General features: G+C 32.4%; 2 protein-coding genes across 3 annotated transcripts; one reads left to right on the forward strand and one right to left on the reverse strand.

Annotated features, from left to right (window-relative positions):
- Positions 1-2260: 2260 nt before the first annotated feature.
- Positions 2261-7336, forward strand: LOC25482091 (protein DA1). 2 transcript variants are annotated; one of them, XM_039832958.1, is made up of 13 exons: positions 2261-2695; positions 2961-3105; positions 3223-3313; positions 3441-3573; positions 4203-4323; positions 4433-4516; positions 4637-4708; positions 5025-5144; positions 5261-5473; positions 5840-5896; positions 6124-6236; positions 6569-6627; positions 6824-7336. In XM_039832958.1, exons 2-13 carry the CDS (start codon positions 3004-3006, stop codon positions 7138-7140), a joined length of 1482 nt encoding a protein of 493 aa, XP_039688892.1. In that variant the 5' UTR covers positions 2261-2695; positions 2961-3003; the 3' UTR covers positions 7141-7336. The 2 variants fall into 2 exon arrangements, with proteins under 2 accessions (XP_039688892.1, XP_013466041.1); XM_013610587.3 differs by lacking the exon at positions 4637-4708 and having other exon boundaries at positions 2262-2695.
- A 499-nt stretch (positions 7337-7835) lies between these two features.
- Positions 7836-9740, reverse strand: LOC25482092 (lysM domain receptor-like kinase 4). Its single transcript, XM_013610590.2, has one exon. The coding sequence runs from the start codon at positions 9738-9740 to the stop codon at positions 7836-7838; it is 1905 nt and encodes a 634-aa protein (XP_013466044.1).
- Positions 9741-17766: the final 8026 nt, after the last annotated feature.

Consider the following 17766-nt stretch of genomic DNA (forward strand, 5'->3'; position numbering starts at 1 on the left):
ATCATTGACCCCTAGTGCATATTGCCTCAATATTTTTTTTTTTTGGTTACAGAGAAAAAAAGAAAACAGAAACAGAAAAAGAAAGGAAACAAACAGAAACAGAAAAGAAGGGAAACTAGCTAGCCCCTTGGAAAGAAGGTTCCACAGGCATCTTCCCTAATAAGCGGTAACATCTCTTCTGGTGCAGAAGCATGAAAAGTCAAAACAACATCCGTAGCCGCTCCCATTTTAGCTAGAAAATCGGCGCAATGATTCTCCTCCCGAAGAGTATGAAAAATAGAAGAACCGATGAGAATGATCAAGTCCTTAATATCATGAATAAGAGTGGCGTAGGTATGAAAATTCAAAGGTGGACCGTTGATGAGGCTGACCGAATGGAGCGAATCGGAGTAGCACACAAAATCAGATATTCCTAGAGCTCTAACCATGCGCAATCCTTGATAGATTGCTTGCAATTCAGCAATAAGAATGTCAGAACAGTCAGCAATGTGTCCAGAGAATCCTGAATATTGCCTCAATTAATAATGAGCTTTTTTTCTTCTTTTTTAAGGAACAATTAATAATAATGAGCTGACTAGCCCATAAAGTTTTGAATTTAACTCTTGTTGTGAGTGTGAGACCTCTTGAATGGACGACATGTACATCTGTAAATACGTGAAAGTCTCGATAAACCCCAAATGCCTGCTCAGATAAACTTTTAACTCCATCATACGTGAAATTGTGAATCATTGATAAAAAGCAATTAAAAAAACTTGTTTTTTTACCAAAACAACTTTTAAAATAATTCCTAATTAATGAGTTTAGATTTACTGTTAAAGGATTTTTTTTTTATAAATGCTTGTTTTTTGACCAGATAACTTTTTAAAAAAAAACCCTAATTAATGAGTTTAGATTTACTTTTGTTTTCTTTTGTTTCCCTGATATTGTCTTTAATCCCGTTCCTATCCTAGCGCATGACAAGGAAGTAAGTAATCTCCATAAATCCGCGGACGCGCAAATAAATACCTAACCCCATTTCCTCCGCCCCTAACGTAATCAATAAACGACCCATAAGTCATAACCATTTTAGTTGTCACAATGTTCACCTATGGTCCTACTAAAATTGGTACTTCCTCGGGCTTTAATTAAAATACTATTTAAAAAAAATATTTATTAATGTTTTTAATTATACTCTTGTTAGTATTATCAATTATCTTATAATATCGACTCGATGATATATCCATATTTGTTGAGATCTATAGGTTTCAAGTTGTCATGTCTGTTTACACATTGGTACTGTATGCTCGAAAGAGCTTGATGCTTGTTGCTTTGTTTATGGAGTTGTTGCCGTGTTGGCAATCAATCAATTCGCCGAAATTAAACCTTACATGTTCGTGCAGATGTTCACTTTTCATTTTTTTTTTTTTGTAATTTGATTTTACACTCGTACACGGATTCGCTGGATTGAGCCAATAATTTGTGAATTTTTTTGTTGAAATGGATAAGGATTGATCACTAAGTTTGATTTATAGCGTTGTATTTTGGGTCAGGTTAATATCCATCACTCTATGCATCTCTTTTTGTTTAATATAATCTTTTGGCTAAAAAAAATAATATTATCTTATAATATGAAAAATTAATATTAAATACAGCTATACACAAATAGTCCAATTTAATAATAGGAACGTATATTTTAGACAAATTTATTGCTCGTAATTTTATATTTTTAAGATTCATGATTTTTGTAAAGTTGTCTTATAAAAAGGGGATGGAGGAAATACGAGAGAAAGATTAACCCACTATGTATAAGACAATCTCTAATAGGGAGATCTTAAATTTGAAGACCTTAGTACTTATTAGGTACCCTATGAGAGAATTGTTTTTAGATGTTTATAAGACTCAAGGTCTCACTTAAGACTTTAATCTTAAGTGAACTCTGTATATTTTTAATATTTTTTTTGTACAAGCCGTATATTTTTAATATTAAAAACTTGGATGTAACAATATATATTTATTGATAGTTGATTAACATGTCTCATTTAAAAAAATTGTCTGAGATGCTGGAGGAACTGAACGTTTATTAGGTGCTATTGTTAAAAAATGCATATCATTCTTTAGGCTAGTTAAAAGTAAAATAAATAGTATAATTCATTTGGCCGAGACATGCATCGTTATATGCAGGAGCCGGTGTTCGAACCTCAGACATCCCAATTTGAAGGTGAGTTCTAGATAAAAAAAGTAAAATAATATAAAGAAAGAAAGAAAGAAAACTGTTCTGGTTTTCGGTATCAGAACAAACTTTTTGTCTTTTGGGGTCTCCCTTCGTAAGAAGGAAGAAGGTGTGTGTTGTGTGTGAACAAGGAGGACCCCACACAGACACACCTTTGTATTCCAAATCTCCTCCTCCTATCTGGATTTTAAATAATAATGATAATTGATGAAATGTTTTACTTTTCTTCAAATTTAATTTGACTTTATAATCGCGTGCACTTCTTCTACTTTTCCCTCTTCTTCACATTTATTCATTCTTTTTTTTTTTTTTTTATAATTAATTCTTCATTATTATTCTTTTTCTTCAATTGTCAATGATCTAAAGAGTCTTTTCTTTCTTACTCGTTTTTGAATCATTCTTCCAAATTAGATCACACAACCAAACCAAACTATTTCAATTTTCTTACAATTCGCTTTTCGCTGCTTCTGCAATTTCTTAACAGAGGTTAGTTCATAATTCAAGTTTTTTGTTTCATAAACTTATTTAATTTTATTTAATTTTTATATAAACCTGCTAAACCCCCGTCTTTTTTGTGTAAGACAGGGACATCTTGTCCCGGCACTAACTCATGCGATTACATTCAATTATGTCAATTTTTCAAATTACTATCGCTGTCGCGTGTCAGTGTCTGTGTCCGTGGATGATTTTTTTTGCAATATCTTGATTCTTGATTGTGATTACTTTTTTATGTTGATGTTTATTTGTGCAGGGAGGAGCTGTTCTTGTTGAACATATAGCTATTTTTTTTATTCATGGGTTGGCTTAGTAGAATTTTTAAAGGGTCTGATCATAAGGTTTCTGAAGGGCATTACTATAAAGACGATTCGAGTTATTACTTGCCATCAACTTCAGGGGTAATTTTTAATGCAATTTGTAATGCTTTAGAAATTTTTGTCTGGTTTTGGAAAATGTTGTAAGTTATTGTTTTAGAAAATTTTGTGTCGCGTGTTTTGATAGGGTTTTGAATGTAGGATGTTTGGACTGAGAACGAGAATGAAGATATCGATCGTGCGATTGCGTTGTCTTTGGTAGAAGAAAATCAGAAAGTGAAAAATGTAAAAGGTGAGTGAGATAGCTCTAAAAGATTATTGCATTATATATATATTTTTTTTTTTTTAGGAATTGATACATATTTTCCTCAAAAATAGTTTCTGTTCTGTATTTATGAAGTTTTCTGTCCATCTTACAGACCACAAATCACAATTAGAAGAAGATGAACAACTTGCCAGAGCAATAGAAGAAAGTCTAAATTTGGAGTCACCTCCCAAACATGGAAATGATAATATGTATCAACCAATTCAGTATTTCCCGATGGGGTACAGGTATGAGTTACAGGATAACATTGTGCATCTCAATTCCCACTTATTCGTGCTGGTCTTGTTGAACTACTTGTCGACTGATGATCTTATGAATCATCAAGGATATTTTGGTAGGAAGGGGCTGATGTGATGTACACTGGACTAGAATGTAGCTTTAAAAAAACTGGACTAGAATGTAGTCTAGATACACTGTTCATTCTTTTTATCCTCTTCAAATACCTTGTACTAAACACTAGCCAAGTATAGAGTGCTGCACAAAAAAAATTAACGGTTGTTATTTATATGTGTGTGCGCGTGTGTTGGTATAGACTTTTGAGTTGCCAAGTCAGAAAGTGTGGGGTTGTTATTATTGTTGTTGTAGAGTCTTGATCATGATGAGATGAATATATAAATAACCATGGGGTACTATGAACTAAGTTCCGCAACCAAAGAAGGGATAGCTTTTGTATCATGTACATCGCATTCAATGCTCATAAACAAAGAGAGAAAACATTTGCCCATCAATTTTCTGTTTATGTTCAGTTGATGGAGAAATTATTCTATTATTTCAGCTTGGTGTTAGATTAGAATATCAACAACATATGTAATGCAGACTCAATTGTGGATATCTAATCTAATTATTTACATAATAGGATATGCGCTGGCTGCAATACTGAGATTGGTTATGGCCGCTATCTAAACTGCTTGGGTGCATTCTGGCATCCTGAATGCTTTCGTTGTCGTGCTTGCAACCTACCAATCTCTGATTATGAGGTGCAAGAATTTCCTTTGATCAAGTCAAATTTCTCATTTTAATGTTTTCGTAACTGTTTTTTGATCAAGGTTTTATTGGTATTTCATGTATATTTCCTTGCTTTTGTAGTTTTCCACGTCTGGAAATTACCCTTTCCATAAAGCATGCTATAAGGAAAGCTACCATCCGAAATGTGATGTCTGCAAGCACTTCGTAAGTATTTCCCCTTAACAACTTTTTACATTCTTGCATCTGATACCTATCATAGACTATCGTTTGCCTTTACTTTTTGATATGTAAAAATGGATGGGGAGAATGGAAAACGTTATCCAGATTACGGTCTTATGGGAGCCATACCTTATGAGTATAACCACGCCAAATGCTAATTTAGATACTAGTAATAGTGTAAGTAGATTGCTTTCCTGGTCCTGAATAATTGGTGTGCGAGTGTCGTTGATGTGAAGTTTTGAACAAGCTTTTATCTTTGGGAATATTAATACTTTTTCTGTCTTTTACAACTCTACGCTTTTATGCATTTTTTATGCCTGCAATTGGAGGGAGAATGGGAGATGTATCATCTCCATTTCATTCATGATGTTTATTGTTTTTCCATGTTACAATTATTAAATGAAGGCATGCTTGTTAGTTTTCTCCTTGACTTCAGCCATATATCTCATGGCCTGTTGCCGTTAATTTTTGGTAATATATATCTTTTTCACAGATTCCAACAAACCCTGCTGGTCTTATTGAATATAGGGCACACCCATTCTGGAACCAGCATTATTGCCCTTCACATGAACATGATAACACTGCCCGCTGTTGTAGCTGTGAGCGAATGGAGGTCAGTCCAACTTAAATATTTTTATATTAATCATAGGCTTGCTTAGGGTAAGTTGGATGAAAATGTATGGTGCAAAGTGAAAAGAATATAATGAAAATTTCTCTCTTTACTTGCAGCCACAAGGGACGGGATATATTGCCCATAAGGATGGAAGGAAGCTCTGCTTAGAGTGTCTCGATTCTGCTATCATGGATACTAATGAATGTCAGCCCCTTCATGCTGATATACTGAAGTTCTATGAAAGCATAAATATGAAACTGAATCAGCAAGTTCCTCTACTTTTGGTTGAAAGACAAGCACTGAATGAAGCGAGGGAGGGGGAAAAGAATGTGAGTTAAAATGTATTTCACCTGTATGCAGTGAATATAATTAATAATTTGATTGTAACGGCATTAAGTTGTTCTGAGGAACTATTTTTGTGGCTTCCATTTTTGTTAGTGTTAGATTTGAAAATGTTATTCTCCGGTGATATGTTCACCACATAATTTATCAAATAAATGATTTAATTTGATACGCGGTGATATAAGAAATTTAAGAGCAAAATAGATACAAACAAATCTAATTTAGAAGCCTAATGCTTGTAATAAGTAATACTTCCCCTGTCAAAATGCTTTAAAATATCAAGCTTCTAATCTTAACTAGTTCACAATTAAAGGAAGTGTTTTTCCTTCTTATCTTATTCTTTATCTTCGCAGGGCCACTATCATATGCCTGAGACCAGAGGACTCTGCCTCTCAGAGGAACTCAGCACTGTAAGATTTCCTGTTATGTTCTCCTGTCCTAACATACATATATAAATATATAAGTGACATGGCTTTTTTTATGTTTTAATCTTGATCATTTATGATAAGATCCAATGGTCAAGATTAACTCTTCTCACTTTCGCATAAAAATATCTATCTCACTTGATATATCTCTCTTACACACACACACAGAGTTAGCTATATATTTATGCAACTTTGCCTTTAAACTTGATCAGTTTTCAAGACGACCTAGACTCGGCACAGGAAATAGAGACACGAGAGCACAGCCATACAAACTGACTGCACGCTGTGATGTGACTGCAATTCTCATTCTATACGGCCTTCCAAGGTAATAATTCGATGTTTTTGTTGCTTTTGCAACTTGTATAACAAGCACAGACAGTTCCTCCTAGTTGCACAGACTGTTAGACCCAGATAATATTTTACGTTTGTCAGAAGCACTGTGTTTTACATGGTACACAATTTATATCTGCTTATTAATCTGAAAGTTACATGGCTGAATAAAAAAAAGAGGTGCTAAAATTGCTTCCGACTTGATATCCATGGGGTTTGACTTCCGTTGTAGATATTTTGAGTTTTTTTTCCCTCTTATCACATCAGCATCTTCGTTTCCGTCCATCCCTTGGGTGCATCAATTTATGCATGATTTTTTTTTCACAGATTACTTACCGGATCGATTCTAGCTCATGAGATGATGCATGCATGGCTGCGGCTAACAGGTCTATTTCTTTCTCGATTTCTTTTTATCGGTATTCATCTAGAAAGTCGTTGCAGTTCCAGGCGTACATTTTCTTGGTTACTACATGTGAACCATCATTTATTCATTTTAATAGTTAACATTTTTTGTGTAACATCAATACCATTTTATTTCATTGCGGCTGTCTCAATTTTATGCCAATTTTTGTATATATGAAGGTTTTCGGACTCTAAGTCAAGATGTTGAAGAAGGTATCTGTCAGGTTTTGGCTCACATGTGGTTGGAGTCTGAGCTTTCTTCTGCACCAGGCAGCAACTTTGCATCAGCCTCATCCTCATCTGCATCATATACATCTAAGACAGGTAAAAGACCTCCTTTTGAGAAGAAGCTTGGGGAGTTCTTCAAGCACCAGATTGAATCAGACATTTCCCCTGTTTATGGAGATGGGTTTAGAGCTGGTCAAAAAGCAGTTCGCAAGTATGGCCTAGAAAGGACCCTTCACCATATCAAGGTGACGGGTAGTTTCCCATATTAAGTATAGATATCTCACATTTATCTCATTGTTTCTCATTCTTTTTAGATAAAGCCTAGCCTGTTGTGATTAGAAACGGAGGCTAAGGTACTCTGGCATTTGCTTTGACGCAGTGCTGATTTTTTTTGTACTTGTAATTAATTGATACCTTTGCTCATGTATTGATTACATTCATATATATGATTTTTTTTTCAATCTATTTTTATCACAAAATTTATCGATAACAACTTAAATCCAAGTACAAGGAGTGCCCTGGAACAAGCGAACAACTATACAAACTCTGCACTAGCAGGAACGCCTAACACCAGCAACCAACCAAAAACAAAATAGAGAATCCGAGCGTACAAACCCCTATGACATTTTTTTCTTTCTTTCATTTGCTGCTAGTTTTTTTTATTTTTCAGGACATCATTAAGCTTTGTTCATATAATAATAACAATAAGAAAACTGGAGGCCATCGTGAAAAAGGAATAATGATTGGTATAAACAAATCGAGAGTAAGAAAACTTTTGTATTAAAGAACCAACTGTTAAAAAACCTTGCTACTCCGTCGACCCAAAATAGGATTGTCTCCTCTTGTAGGATATAGTTGTGGATTTCATCCAAAACAAAAGCCAATGACATTGGTGCATAAAATATGTATAGTATATACAAAAACTGCAAAAGCAACTGTATCAGTTAGCCGAAACTCTATGGTTTCACCTCTCCAAGCTTAAACTCTTATTGATGCTGGGTGATATTCTCTGTTGCATATCATTTGCCTGTATTTTCAATAAGCTAGAGACCACCTCTTCAATGTTTGGTCTGCTATCTGGTTCTTGAATCAAGCAGGCTAGACTCAGTTTAACTAGCTGCAGTGCACAGGCTTTCCTACAACTTTCGATGAGGCAAGGATCAATGAACAAGCTCACCTTCTCTTCTTCATTCTCTTGTCCAATGATGTTTTGTATGATTTCATAAAGCATCACTTCTCTTCCATCTTGTAGGGTAATAGAATCATTGCCGGTGATCAATTCCAACAGCACCACTCCAAAGGCATAGACATCCATTTTTGTACTGACTATCCGAGCCTCCACATACTCAGGAGCCAAATAGCCCATAAATCCTACAACATGTGATGCGGGAGAACCAGAAGTTATCATCCTTTTTGATTCTTCAGCATGAGCAAATTTTGCTATCTTGGCCCTTAAATCTTTGTTTAGTAGAATGTTTTCACTGTTTATATCCTTGTGTACATAGCAAGGTTCTGTGAAGTTGTGAAGATACTGAAGTCCATTGGCAATATCCAAAGCAATCTGTATCCTCTTTGCCCAACTTTGGTGTTCAATTGAATTATCCTTGCAAAGCCATTCCCTTAAAGACCCATTTTCCATGTATTCATAAACAAGATAGATGCAAGCATCGTTTTCACAGTAACCTTGCAGCTTTATCAGGTTGAAATGATTGATCCTTTTCAGCAAATTGACTTCTTTGGAAGCATCTCCTCTCATTCTTTTAACAGCCAACACTTCCTTGCCATTGTTGAATATGCCGCGAAATAAAGAATCTTTGATTCTATTCTTTGAACTAAAATTCTCAGTTGCTTCTTTTATTTCCTCAAAGCTATACACTTTGGAGAGATGTTCAATGATTGCTATCTCCTCACGGATCTCTTCTGAAAATACACCATTTTTATTGTTAACTTCCAAACATCGCTTAACAAACCTTGCTGATCTCTTTCTGAGTAGAAACCGAATCAGAAACAGCACAAACAAGAAAACACACAGAACCAGCAGTGAGGTGGTTAAAGCAATGAGGAGTACTTTTGTGTTTGACTTGCACTTTTTGAAGCTGCAACCAAGAGGGGTTGGTGGATCATTAGCAACTATAGTTGTTAAACTCACTGGTTCGCTTGCCAAAGGAATCAGAACAGTAGTGAATGGAAAAAGGAGTTCAGTTTGTGTGGAAAAACCATTGGCATCAATTAGATTACCCACTGGTATATTGAATCTTGTAGCAATATTTGAAATGTTATCACCCCAGGTCACAGAATATGTGAGTAAGTACTTGGTGCCATTTGTTTTCTGATGATATGTTGGACACGCGCATCGGAGTGGCACATTCAACTCCATTCCTCGAAGCAAATCAAGTTCTCCATACGGATTCGCACGCATAAGAGAATCACATGTGGACAAACCCTGGAACGTGTCGTTTGCTACTATGAAATATGTTGGGTTTGGACCCAATATATATTTGGTTTCAGCTTTGTAATAATCATTGGTTAAACAAGAACAGTTCACTGGGACAATAACATCTTTACCAGATGGGAAAACTGTGAGCAAAGTGGCGCCGTTGATTCTGGCTAGCTCGTTCGGGTTTGATGAAATGAGGCTGGAAATTGTGGAAACGGAGTTATAAGGTAGTACGGATTTGAAGGTTAGATAGGTCATGCATGATTTATTGAGGCCATTGCAGGTGTAAAGGAATGCCGATGAAGGTCCCGCATCATCGTTGTTCTTGCAGCTGAGTATTGAATTTCCTGAGTAATTCTGTTGTGCCTTTGTTTTCGATGAATGAAGCATGCTTAGTGTGAATAAAATGAGGTTAAACACAACTTGATTCATGGTGAAGTATTTGTTCCTTATGAAAATGAAAAGTAAGTAATGTCTATAAGGAATAATGTATCATTAACTTTAGACTAAGCACTAATATATCATAATAACGTGTGATGAGTAAAAAGACATAGTCTAAATCATTATATTACAATATTTAATTGTAGTATTATATTATGTTGTTCATTAAATAGACCCGTGGTTTCTAGTACCTTGGTCTGTTAGTTGTTTTTGTAGATGGATTATATAATTGGGTCATATTAAAATTTAATTGACCAAGTATTGGGTTTGCGTCATAGATTAAGAATATTTTGGGAAGTATATTCTGAAAATTCTTTTCATACAGAGAATGAGAGTGTATTAAAAAAAATATATAGCCACTTGAATCAAAGTTGTCAAGAAATTAGTGTCATCATATTTTTGTTCACATAAGGTCTTACCTTACTAATTGGACCGTCTTGTATTTTATTCAAGACTCAATGATTAATTGATTATTATATCATATGGTATGATTAAGCTGCTGCTTTCTACTGCCTGCTTCTACTGTCATGATATAATCCGGCTTTTCTTCTTTCCTTTTTTTTTTTGGTTAGAAAAGATTATATATATATATATATATATAAATCTCCATTCTGAAGCTTGATATAATTGATTAAAATTGAACCTCAAATGATAAATATATGGAACCAAATAAGTCAATAGCCTTAAAGTATACGTTATTAGACCCACTCAAAATTATAACTAAAAGTTAGTTATAGTCTGTTATTGCTAGTTTGGTTAGTTAGTGTGAATCCAATTGTAGAGTCTGAATCCATAAACAATTGTAGAGTGCTTTATTTAACTTGACACGTGTCCTACATCTGAACAAAGAATTAGAAACTGGAGGAAGTAAGCAACTGGAGTAGATTTGCACTCAAGTTAGTGTATCTTCTGAATAGCTTAAATGAATTAAGATCCTCTCCATTTCTTAAATATGCACCATTGGAATAAAATTACGGGTTGTATAAATATGGCGTGGAGCATTTGAGCCCACTAAATAAGAGATAAGCTATGCGGTAGTTGTTTGAGTTTTTTTTTACTATTAACGATCAAGAGTTTGACATTTAACCGATATATTTGAAATCATATATGTTGGGAGATGTCAAAATTTTAAATGAATTTCAATTATTTTAAGAGATCGATATTTATAAATGCACAGACACATCTTGATTTATAAGAGAAAAGTAGTTATTTTTTGGGTGAATCAAGATATTAAAAATAAGTTGGTAGCTTCCAAAAGTAAGTTTTCATGAAGGGCCATTTTTTGGAAGGAAAAAAAAATCTAAAAGACACAATGACGAAAATAACGAGTGCGAATAATAAAGCCCATTTGCTTGAACATAAATTGTTGGCGTCGTTTGTATGTTCCCAAAAGCACTAATAAAATGAAGCCCATTTGCTTATCCATAAATCTAAGTAAATTGTATCTGAGGGTGTAAAAAATAATTCGTTAATTTTTTTGTGGAAAAAAAATCGAAAAAATATTAATCATCCTCCTTTATTTTTTATATTATTTATTTTGGATTTAGTTGGTTATGTTTATTGTTCTTGTAGCTTTAAATAATTCAACAAACTTCCCCATGTCTTCAGAGATGTCATTTAGAAGTAATTTGGGAGTTTAGGATGTGAGAGCTTTGAAAAAAAAAAAAGTGACAACTAGGCTACCCATGAAAGAATGATGGATAATTTACCCCAACCAATACACATTAGCCACATAAGCACATATTCATGAACTATCTTGACCCCACAAATAAATTGCTCATTTTCATTGGTTGGTGGGTAAATTACCCACCATTCTTCAAAGGTAATTTAGAAAAAACAAAAAAAAGATAGGATAAAAGGAAGAATAGTCTCCAAACCTGAATGAAATGATTGGTTTTTTTTTTTTTTTTTAATATAAATTCCGTCTAATATGGAGGTATTACAATGTGTTAAGTGTGAGTTTAAATTCTACACTACTTCAGCTTAAGCAATATATAAAATGAGAGGACCATAAACACAATGTTTTAAGGTTTTAGGTAAGATTGAATGTCCAACTCACTTATGTGGTTGCTCTTAGTTCGATGTGATGAACCAACTCAATGAGGCCCTCCCTCATGATCCAACAATCGTATCAAAGCCCTAATGTTTGCGTTGGACCACAGACGCGGATAGTCTCACACTTGAAGGAAAGATGGTGCAATGTGTTTAAATGTAATTTAAAGTTACAAATTAGATGAAAGAGTTGAGATTGAACAATATATAAGTTATAAGACCAATTCACTTGTGTGATTACTCTTGGTCCAATGTATGTTCCAAATCAATAAAACTCCCCACCATGGTCCAACAAGAGGAACTCAAAATCTACTCGAGGAGGACTTTAAATGTCTTAGACAAAATTTTCAAATCTTTTTTGTCTCAATATAATAATCTCACAATTAATAATATGTTCATCACAAAATCTATTTTCTCATTCTCTACAAAAACATTCTCTCAAACAAAATAAAAAGTTATTATTCTTTCCTTTTCATCTCCTCCATCCAAGCCCTCTCAATCTCCCTCATCCAAACTCTCAAACTCACCCTTAAAATATTTAAAAAGAAAGCAATATTTTGCTCCTAAAAAAACAAATTTACCCCATACCTAAGTTTTCAAATAGCAATAGTGTTCTTAAAACAGCGGTGGCAAATTGGTTAACATTGGACTGTGACCTTCGTTCTCTTATTTTGGATAGACCTAGAGTGGGATTAATTGTTTAGACATGTTGTCTTTGTTCCCTAGAATTTAAGGAATGCTACTAATTTTTTTATCTTATTTGTCTTGCCACTTGTTGTGATTAGAATTTAGACCCTTATATTTTTTTTTGCGGTGAATTGTCTTTTTCTTGATAATCCTTTAAAATCTAATTGAACTGTTTACCTCTTCAATAGAAATGAATTGATTCATTTATCTTGAGAATGCTCTCTCGCAAGTCCCGAGTAAAAAATTTAACATCTATATGAACTCGTGCCGTCGTTGCAAAGGAGTTTAAAACATTAAGAAAACGTTACATTGCGCTAAGAGCATTCATACAACTGATTTAAGCACTACGTTTTAACATAAAACTTTAAGACATCTAGTATAAATTTTCTTTCATATATGATGTTCACCAATCAACACTTATATTTCTATCCGATATGATTCTTCTTACTCACAATATGACATTCCGACATTGTTGAAAACCCTATTGCAGATAATCACATCTCATTTACCTACTCTTAGTTCTTTAAAGAAAATAGCTGGATGGATAGGCTCATAAAACCCCCAACTATGTGGTATATATTGCAAGATAAATATCTAGAAAATCCTTAAAAAATAATTATATATCAACATCTATAAAAGAATAAAAAAGTTCAAAAAAAAAATAGTAATAACAAAACTCTCATGTAATTTTCAATACTTTATAGACTCAACCTAGTATTAATGCTAGGAAAGTAAAGTCACAGAGGACAAAGATTTGTGGATGATGGTAGACAGACAATAGGACATATCCATAGTGATTGAAAGAGCCCTATGAAAGACTCCGTATAACTAATTGTACAGTAGAGTACAGCCTATGTACTTAATTATATATTATTATCATCATAATCTTACAAAGATATTTATCAAAATTTTGTATCATATTGTATAGTGTTAGATTTAAATTTTGTTTCCAAATAAAGGTAGAGAAATGAGTGAGATTGAGGAAGCACCTTAGAAGTGGGACTCAACAACTATACTGTGTAGTACAAATCATGTTTCCACTACTTTAACGCGTTTTTCTTCTTCTCATGAATTTGACATTTTATTCTATTGATTTGATTTTATCTCTCCACCGACACTGTCTTTGTTTTTTGTATTTTTTTAATAGAATATTTTGGGACCATTTTATTTTATTTAAATGGAATCTATTTCTATTTATTTATATATTCAATTATACTATTTCATGATTTATGAATTGAAAACATACTAAATAAGGTTTGTTGATTTGCTAAAGATTTGACTCATGCTCCAAAAAAAAACCATAGTTTGAGTTTCATTTTCTATGCTCACACATTGTTGCTGAATAATATATAAATAACTCAATTCTTTAATCCTTGAGGTTATTGATAACCTTGATAAGTTGTTCAAATCCGACTCACTTAAAATAATTAAGTAATTTTTGTACCAAAAAAAAAATTAAGTAGTTTTGATTTAATTTTTATAGTAATAAGTTATATTTACTGTTGTGAATTTAAAAATCAAATCACACCAATAAACTTAAATTAACAGAGCTAAAATTAGTAGCAATCAAAATAAAAGTATTCTCTAGCAATAACAATAATATCAAACACATTAATTAAGCAAAACAAGTCCACAAACATAATCAAAGATCAAAGTTAAGAGAGTAAAGGAAACAACACACCAATATTTGTTTATCCAGTTCGGACCAATATGACATATGTATTGAGGGGAGAAGTTCTCAAATCCACTATGAAATTAGTGATGCAAAGAGATTACAAGAAATTAATTTCACAAGCTTTCAAAGAACGGTCCATAATTTCTACTCATTTTTCAAGTCATTCAAAGTCACAATAGATCCTAAGAGAAATCAAGATAGAAAACTTTTGGTTCTTCCTCTAATGAGATCTCAACTATTCAAGGTGTTTATGTAAAGTGTTTCCCAACCTAAAGATCTCACCCAAAAAACATCCAATTTTTAGCCTCTAAGTTCCATAAAGGTTTCCTCCTTTCATTTTTCAAGGTTACACAGGAAAAAAGTCTTGACCATTTATAAACTCCAAAAACTAGAAAATGGACCCCGGGACTAACATGTGCGCCTAACACATGACTCAACAACATGCACAATTCGTTTTATATTGACTTGTGTGCCTAGCGCACTAGGCTCTTGTGTCTACTGATGCACACGAAGTCTAAACCTTTCTCAAACTACAAAACAGGTGCGCCTAGCGCAGAAGAAAAATTGTCAACCGAAATTTTTAACTTTCAACATAAGATTTAAAGGCATATCACAACATTTATAATTTCGAATTACCAAATAATATCAATATTTTATTTTATTGATTAAAGAAATTTAATTTGTATTCATAATTAATATCTAACTTTTTAATTTGATATGAAATTATAGTTTTTCCAGGCACAAGATGAAATGCAGTGAAGATTTATAAATTATCATAAAAAATTATATTAATAAGAATATTTTTTACAATTCTAACCATTAACTTCCCCAAAAAAAAAATCTAAACATTAACTATTTTACATATTTTATTTTTATTATTATTTTGATAAAAATACATTTCCTACTCTCTTTTTTTTGGCAGTGATACATTTCCTACTCTATTCATATTTTTGTATTAAAAGATTAAATAAAATACGTGACAAATATATTACTATTAATAATTGTCTTCTCATTAGAAAAATATTTTTTTTTTTGGTGATATTCTCATTGGAAAAATATTACGACATAAAACATGAAAATACACGTAGTGGATATATCTTACAGGTTGTCAAATGATGATATCGTCTTATTTTGACAATGTCATTGACTTGTTGCCAACTTTTATCTTTTTTTTGAGACAACGTCCTTTTTCTTTTTTATTCTTAATTTTTATTTTAAACAAAACATGTTGTGGGATTGAGAAAAAATGGCGAAGCTAACACAAAATTTCTTAAATTTAATCTTATATTTAAGTGAAAAATTAAAAGATTCGATAAATAAGCTGTGACACAGTCGATATATAATTGGATCCATCGGATATATACCACTCTCTATCATTTATGATAGAAACATTTAACAAATTACCTTAATGACAATATTGCCAAAGGAATACCTAAAAAGGAAAATTTGTCTCGAAATACAAGCTTAAGTCATAATCATATCACCTTTGTATAAAATTATTTCTTTTGATCTCTTAAACAATGCTCTTTTTACTATGGTATTAAGCAGCTTTAAAATTTTTCGAAAGAGTTTGTCGTTCATTTAGATACCTTAAAGTTTGAAGGATTAATCTCTACAGTTAAGCATGCGGAGGATGTCCGATTTACAAAAAAAAAAAAAAAAAACTCTTACTACTATATAATATATTTTATGTATTTCTTTTATTTCTAAACAATACTCTTAAAACATTTATTAGCATTTTCCTATGCAATTTTGGTTCAATTATCAAATTATCATTTCATTCTTATAAAAGATATTGACTTAGCAATTACGTGTCAACGTATTTGTATTGGATGATGATGTGGCTGACACAAGTGACGCTACATAAATATGTTAATGTGGTAGAAAAATTGATGGGTATGAAAGTTTCAAAAAGATATCATCGTAGAATTTGAACTCAAGACCTTAATTTTAAAAATAAACTCTTTCATAATTATATTAGTTCCATAATACTAGTTCCACATGCCATGGTTGCCAGCCACCTTATCATTCTATGATTATATTAGCTACACATGTGCTTGTCACATTTCCCCTCAAAAAGAAAATGTGCTTGTCACATTAGTACACATCTAATCTCTGGTTAAAATTTGGATGTGATAGGAACAATGAGTTGTTCTAAGTAGTAAGGAATTTGATCCATTAAATAAATGGTCAAAAATTTGATCTCTAACCTTTGCTATGAAATAAACTCGATTAGAATGGAAAAACCTGCTTATGTGCTCCATAAATTTATCAATGGAGATTAATTTTAAATGGTGGTAAAAACTTCATACCAATAACACATTTATTCAGAAATATGAATGTGATGAATGAACCAAAATTGTGTCATATAAATAAACTTTAATATGCAAATGATCAATACAAATAAAAGTCAAACAATAACGGTATGAAAAATGAATCATATCCGCGTGAACTCTTTGTTCTATATGAACGCTTGTATTCGTGTTTCCAAAATCTTATGAACACTCCTAGTCTTATTAAAATCATGCTATATAATTTAATGAGGAGGGATATTTTGACTCCAAGGGTAAGTTTATAGACTTACTCCAAATCTCCACCTTTCATCTTATTTTAATCTAATGGCTTAAATGTGAGTTTTAATTGTTAATCATGTGACCATCTTTGTGGATCTAAATACCTTCTCCAATTATTCTCCCTTAATTAATTCTCATAAAACAAATTTCCTTTCTCTCATAAATGCACTCTTTAAGTTTTTTATTTTATTCTCATAAAACAAATTTCCTTTCTCCCTTAATTACATTTTTTATTTATTTTAACTCAGAAAACAACAAAATTTCCTCCTAATGCTTTGTACCCTAACTCACCCAAGGGATTTTGTATACACCCAATTTCTTTGATTGGATAATCATATAAATCACAATAGGATATAGAGTGATGGCTCTCCGTTTCACTCCAACCTCAATTCTACATGATGACTCTCAATCCCATTTCTTTCCTTTTTGATTTAGATTTCAATAAAAAAAATCTTCTCATCCATAGGTTCAAGAGGTGAGAGTGGAAAGCTTACATTTTAATTTATATTTCAAACTGCAACCTTGCTCTAATGTTGGAGAGAAAGATTAAAAAACACTTTTTGAATTGGCAAAGGTGCGCCAAAAAGAAAAGAAAAAATTGGGGAGGTATTTATTACATTAATTAAAAAGGGAGATTAAATGGAGAAAATATTTCTAAAAATGAGATCCAAAAAGATGGTCACATGATTAACAATTAAAACTCACATTTAAACCATTAGATTAAAATAAGATGAAAGGTGGAGATTTGGAGTAAGTCTATAAACTTACTCTTGGAGTCTAAATATCCCTCCTCTAATTTAATTATCTTATTTTACAAATTGCTTCCTTATTCGGTTAATGGTTTTTTTTTTCCTGTGAATTTCTATTTTCACCTTAATATTAGTATTTTATCAATATGTTTGATAATTTAATTTAGATAAAATTGCTTTTTTTTTTTTGTAGCGGAAGAGAAAATTGCATTGGTCTCCCTTAAAGTTTATCAAAAAACAATCACTCGCCCTCTGATTTGAAAAAAACACTTACCTTCCCT

This window comes from Medicago truncatula, chromosome 1 (assembly GCF_003473485.1).
Source record: "Medicago truncatula cultivar Jemalong A17 chromosome 1, MtrunA17r5.0-ANR, whole genome shotgun sequence".
NCBI lineage: Eukaryota > Viridiplantae > Streptophyta > Magnoliopsida > Fabales > Fabaceae > Medicago > Medicago truncatula.

Bases quoted from the DNA above. Each gene is read 5' to 3' on its own strand.
- LOC25482091 (XM_039832958.1), top strand. From the start codon at position 3,004: ATGGGTTGGCTTAGTAGAATTTTTAAAGGGTCTGATCATAAGGTTTCT. The intron at 3,314-3,440 runs GTGAGTGAGATA...TCCATCTTACAG, and splicing joins GAAAGTGAAAAATGTAAAAG to ACCACAAATCACAATTAGAA. The intron at 5,145-5,260 runs GTCAGTCCAACT...CTTTACTTGCAG, and splicing joins GTAGCTGTGAGCGAATGGAG to CCACAAGGGACGGGATATAT.
- LOC25482092 (XM_013610590.2), bottom strand. From the start codon at position 9,740: ATGAATCAAGTTGTGTTTAACCTCATTTTATTCACACTAAGCATGCTT.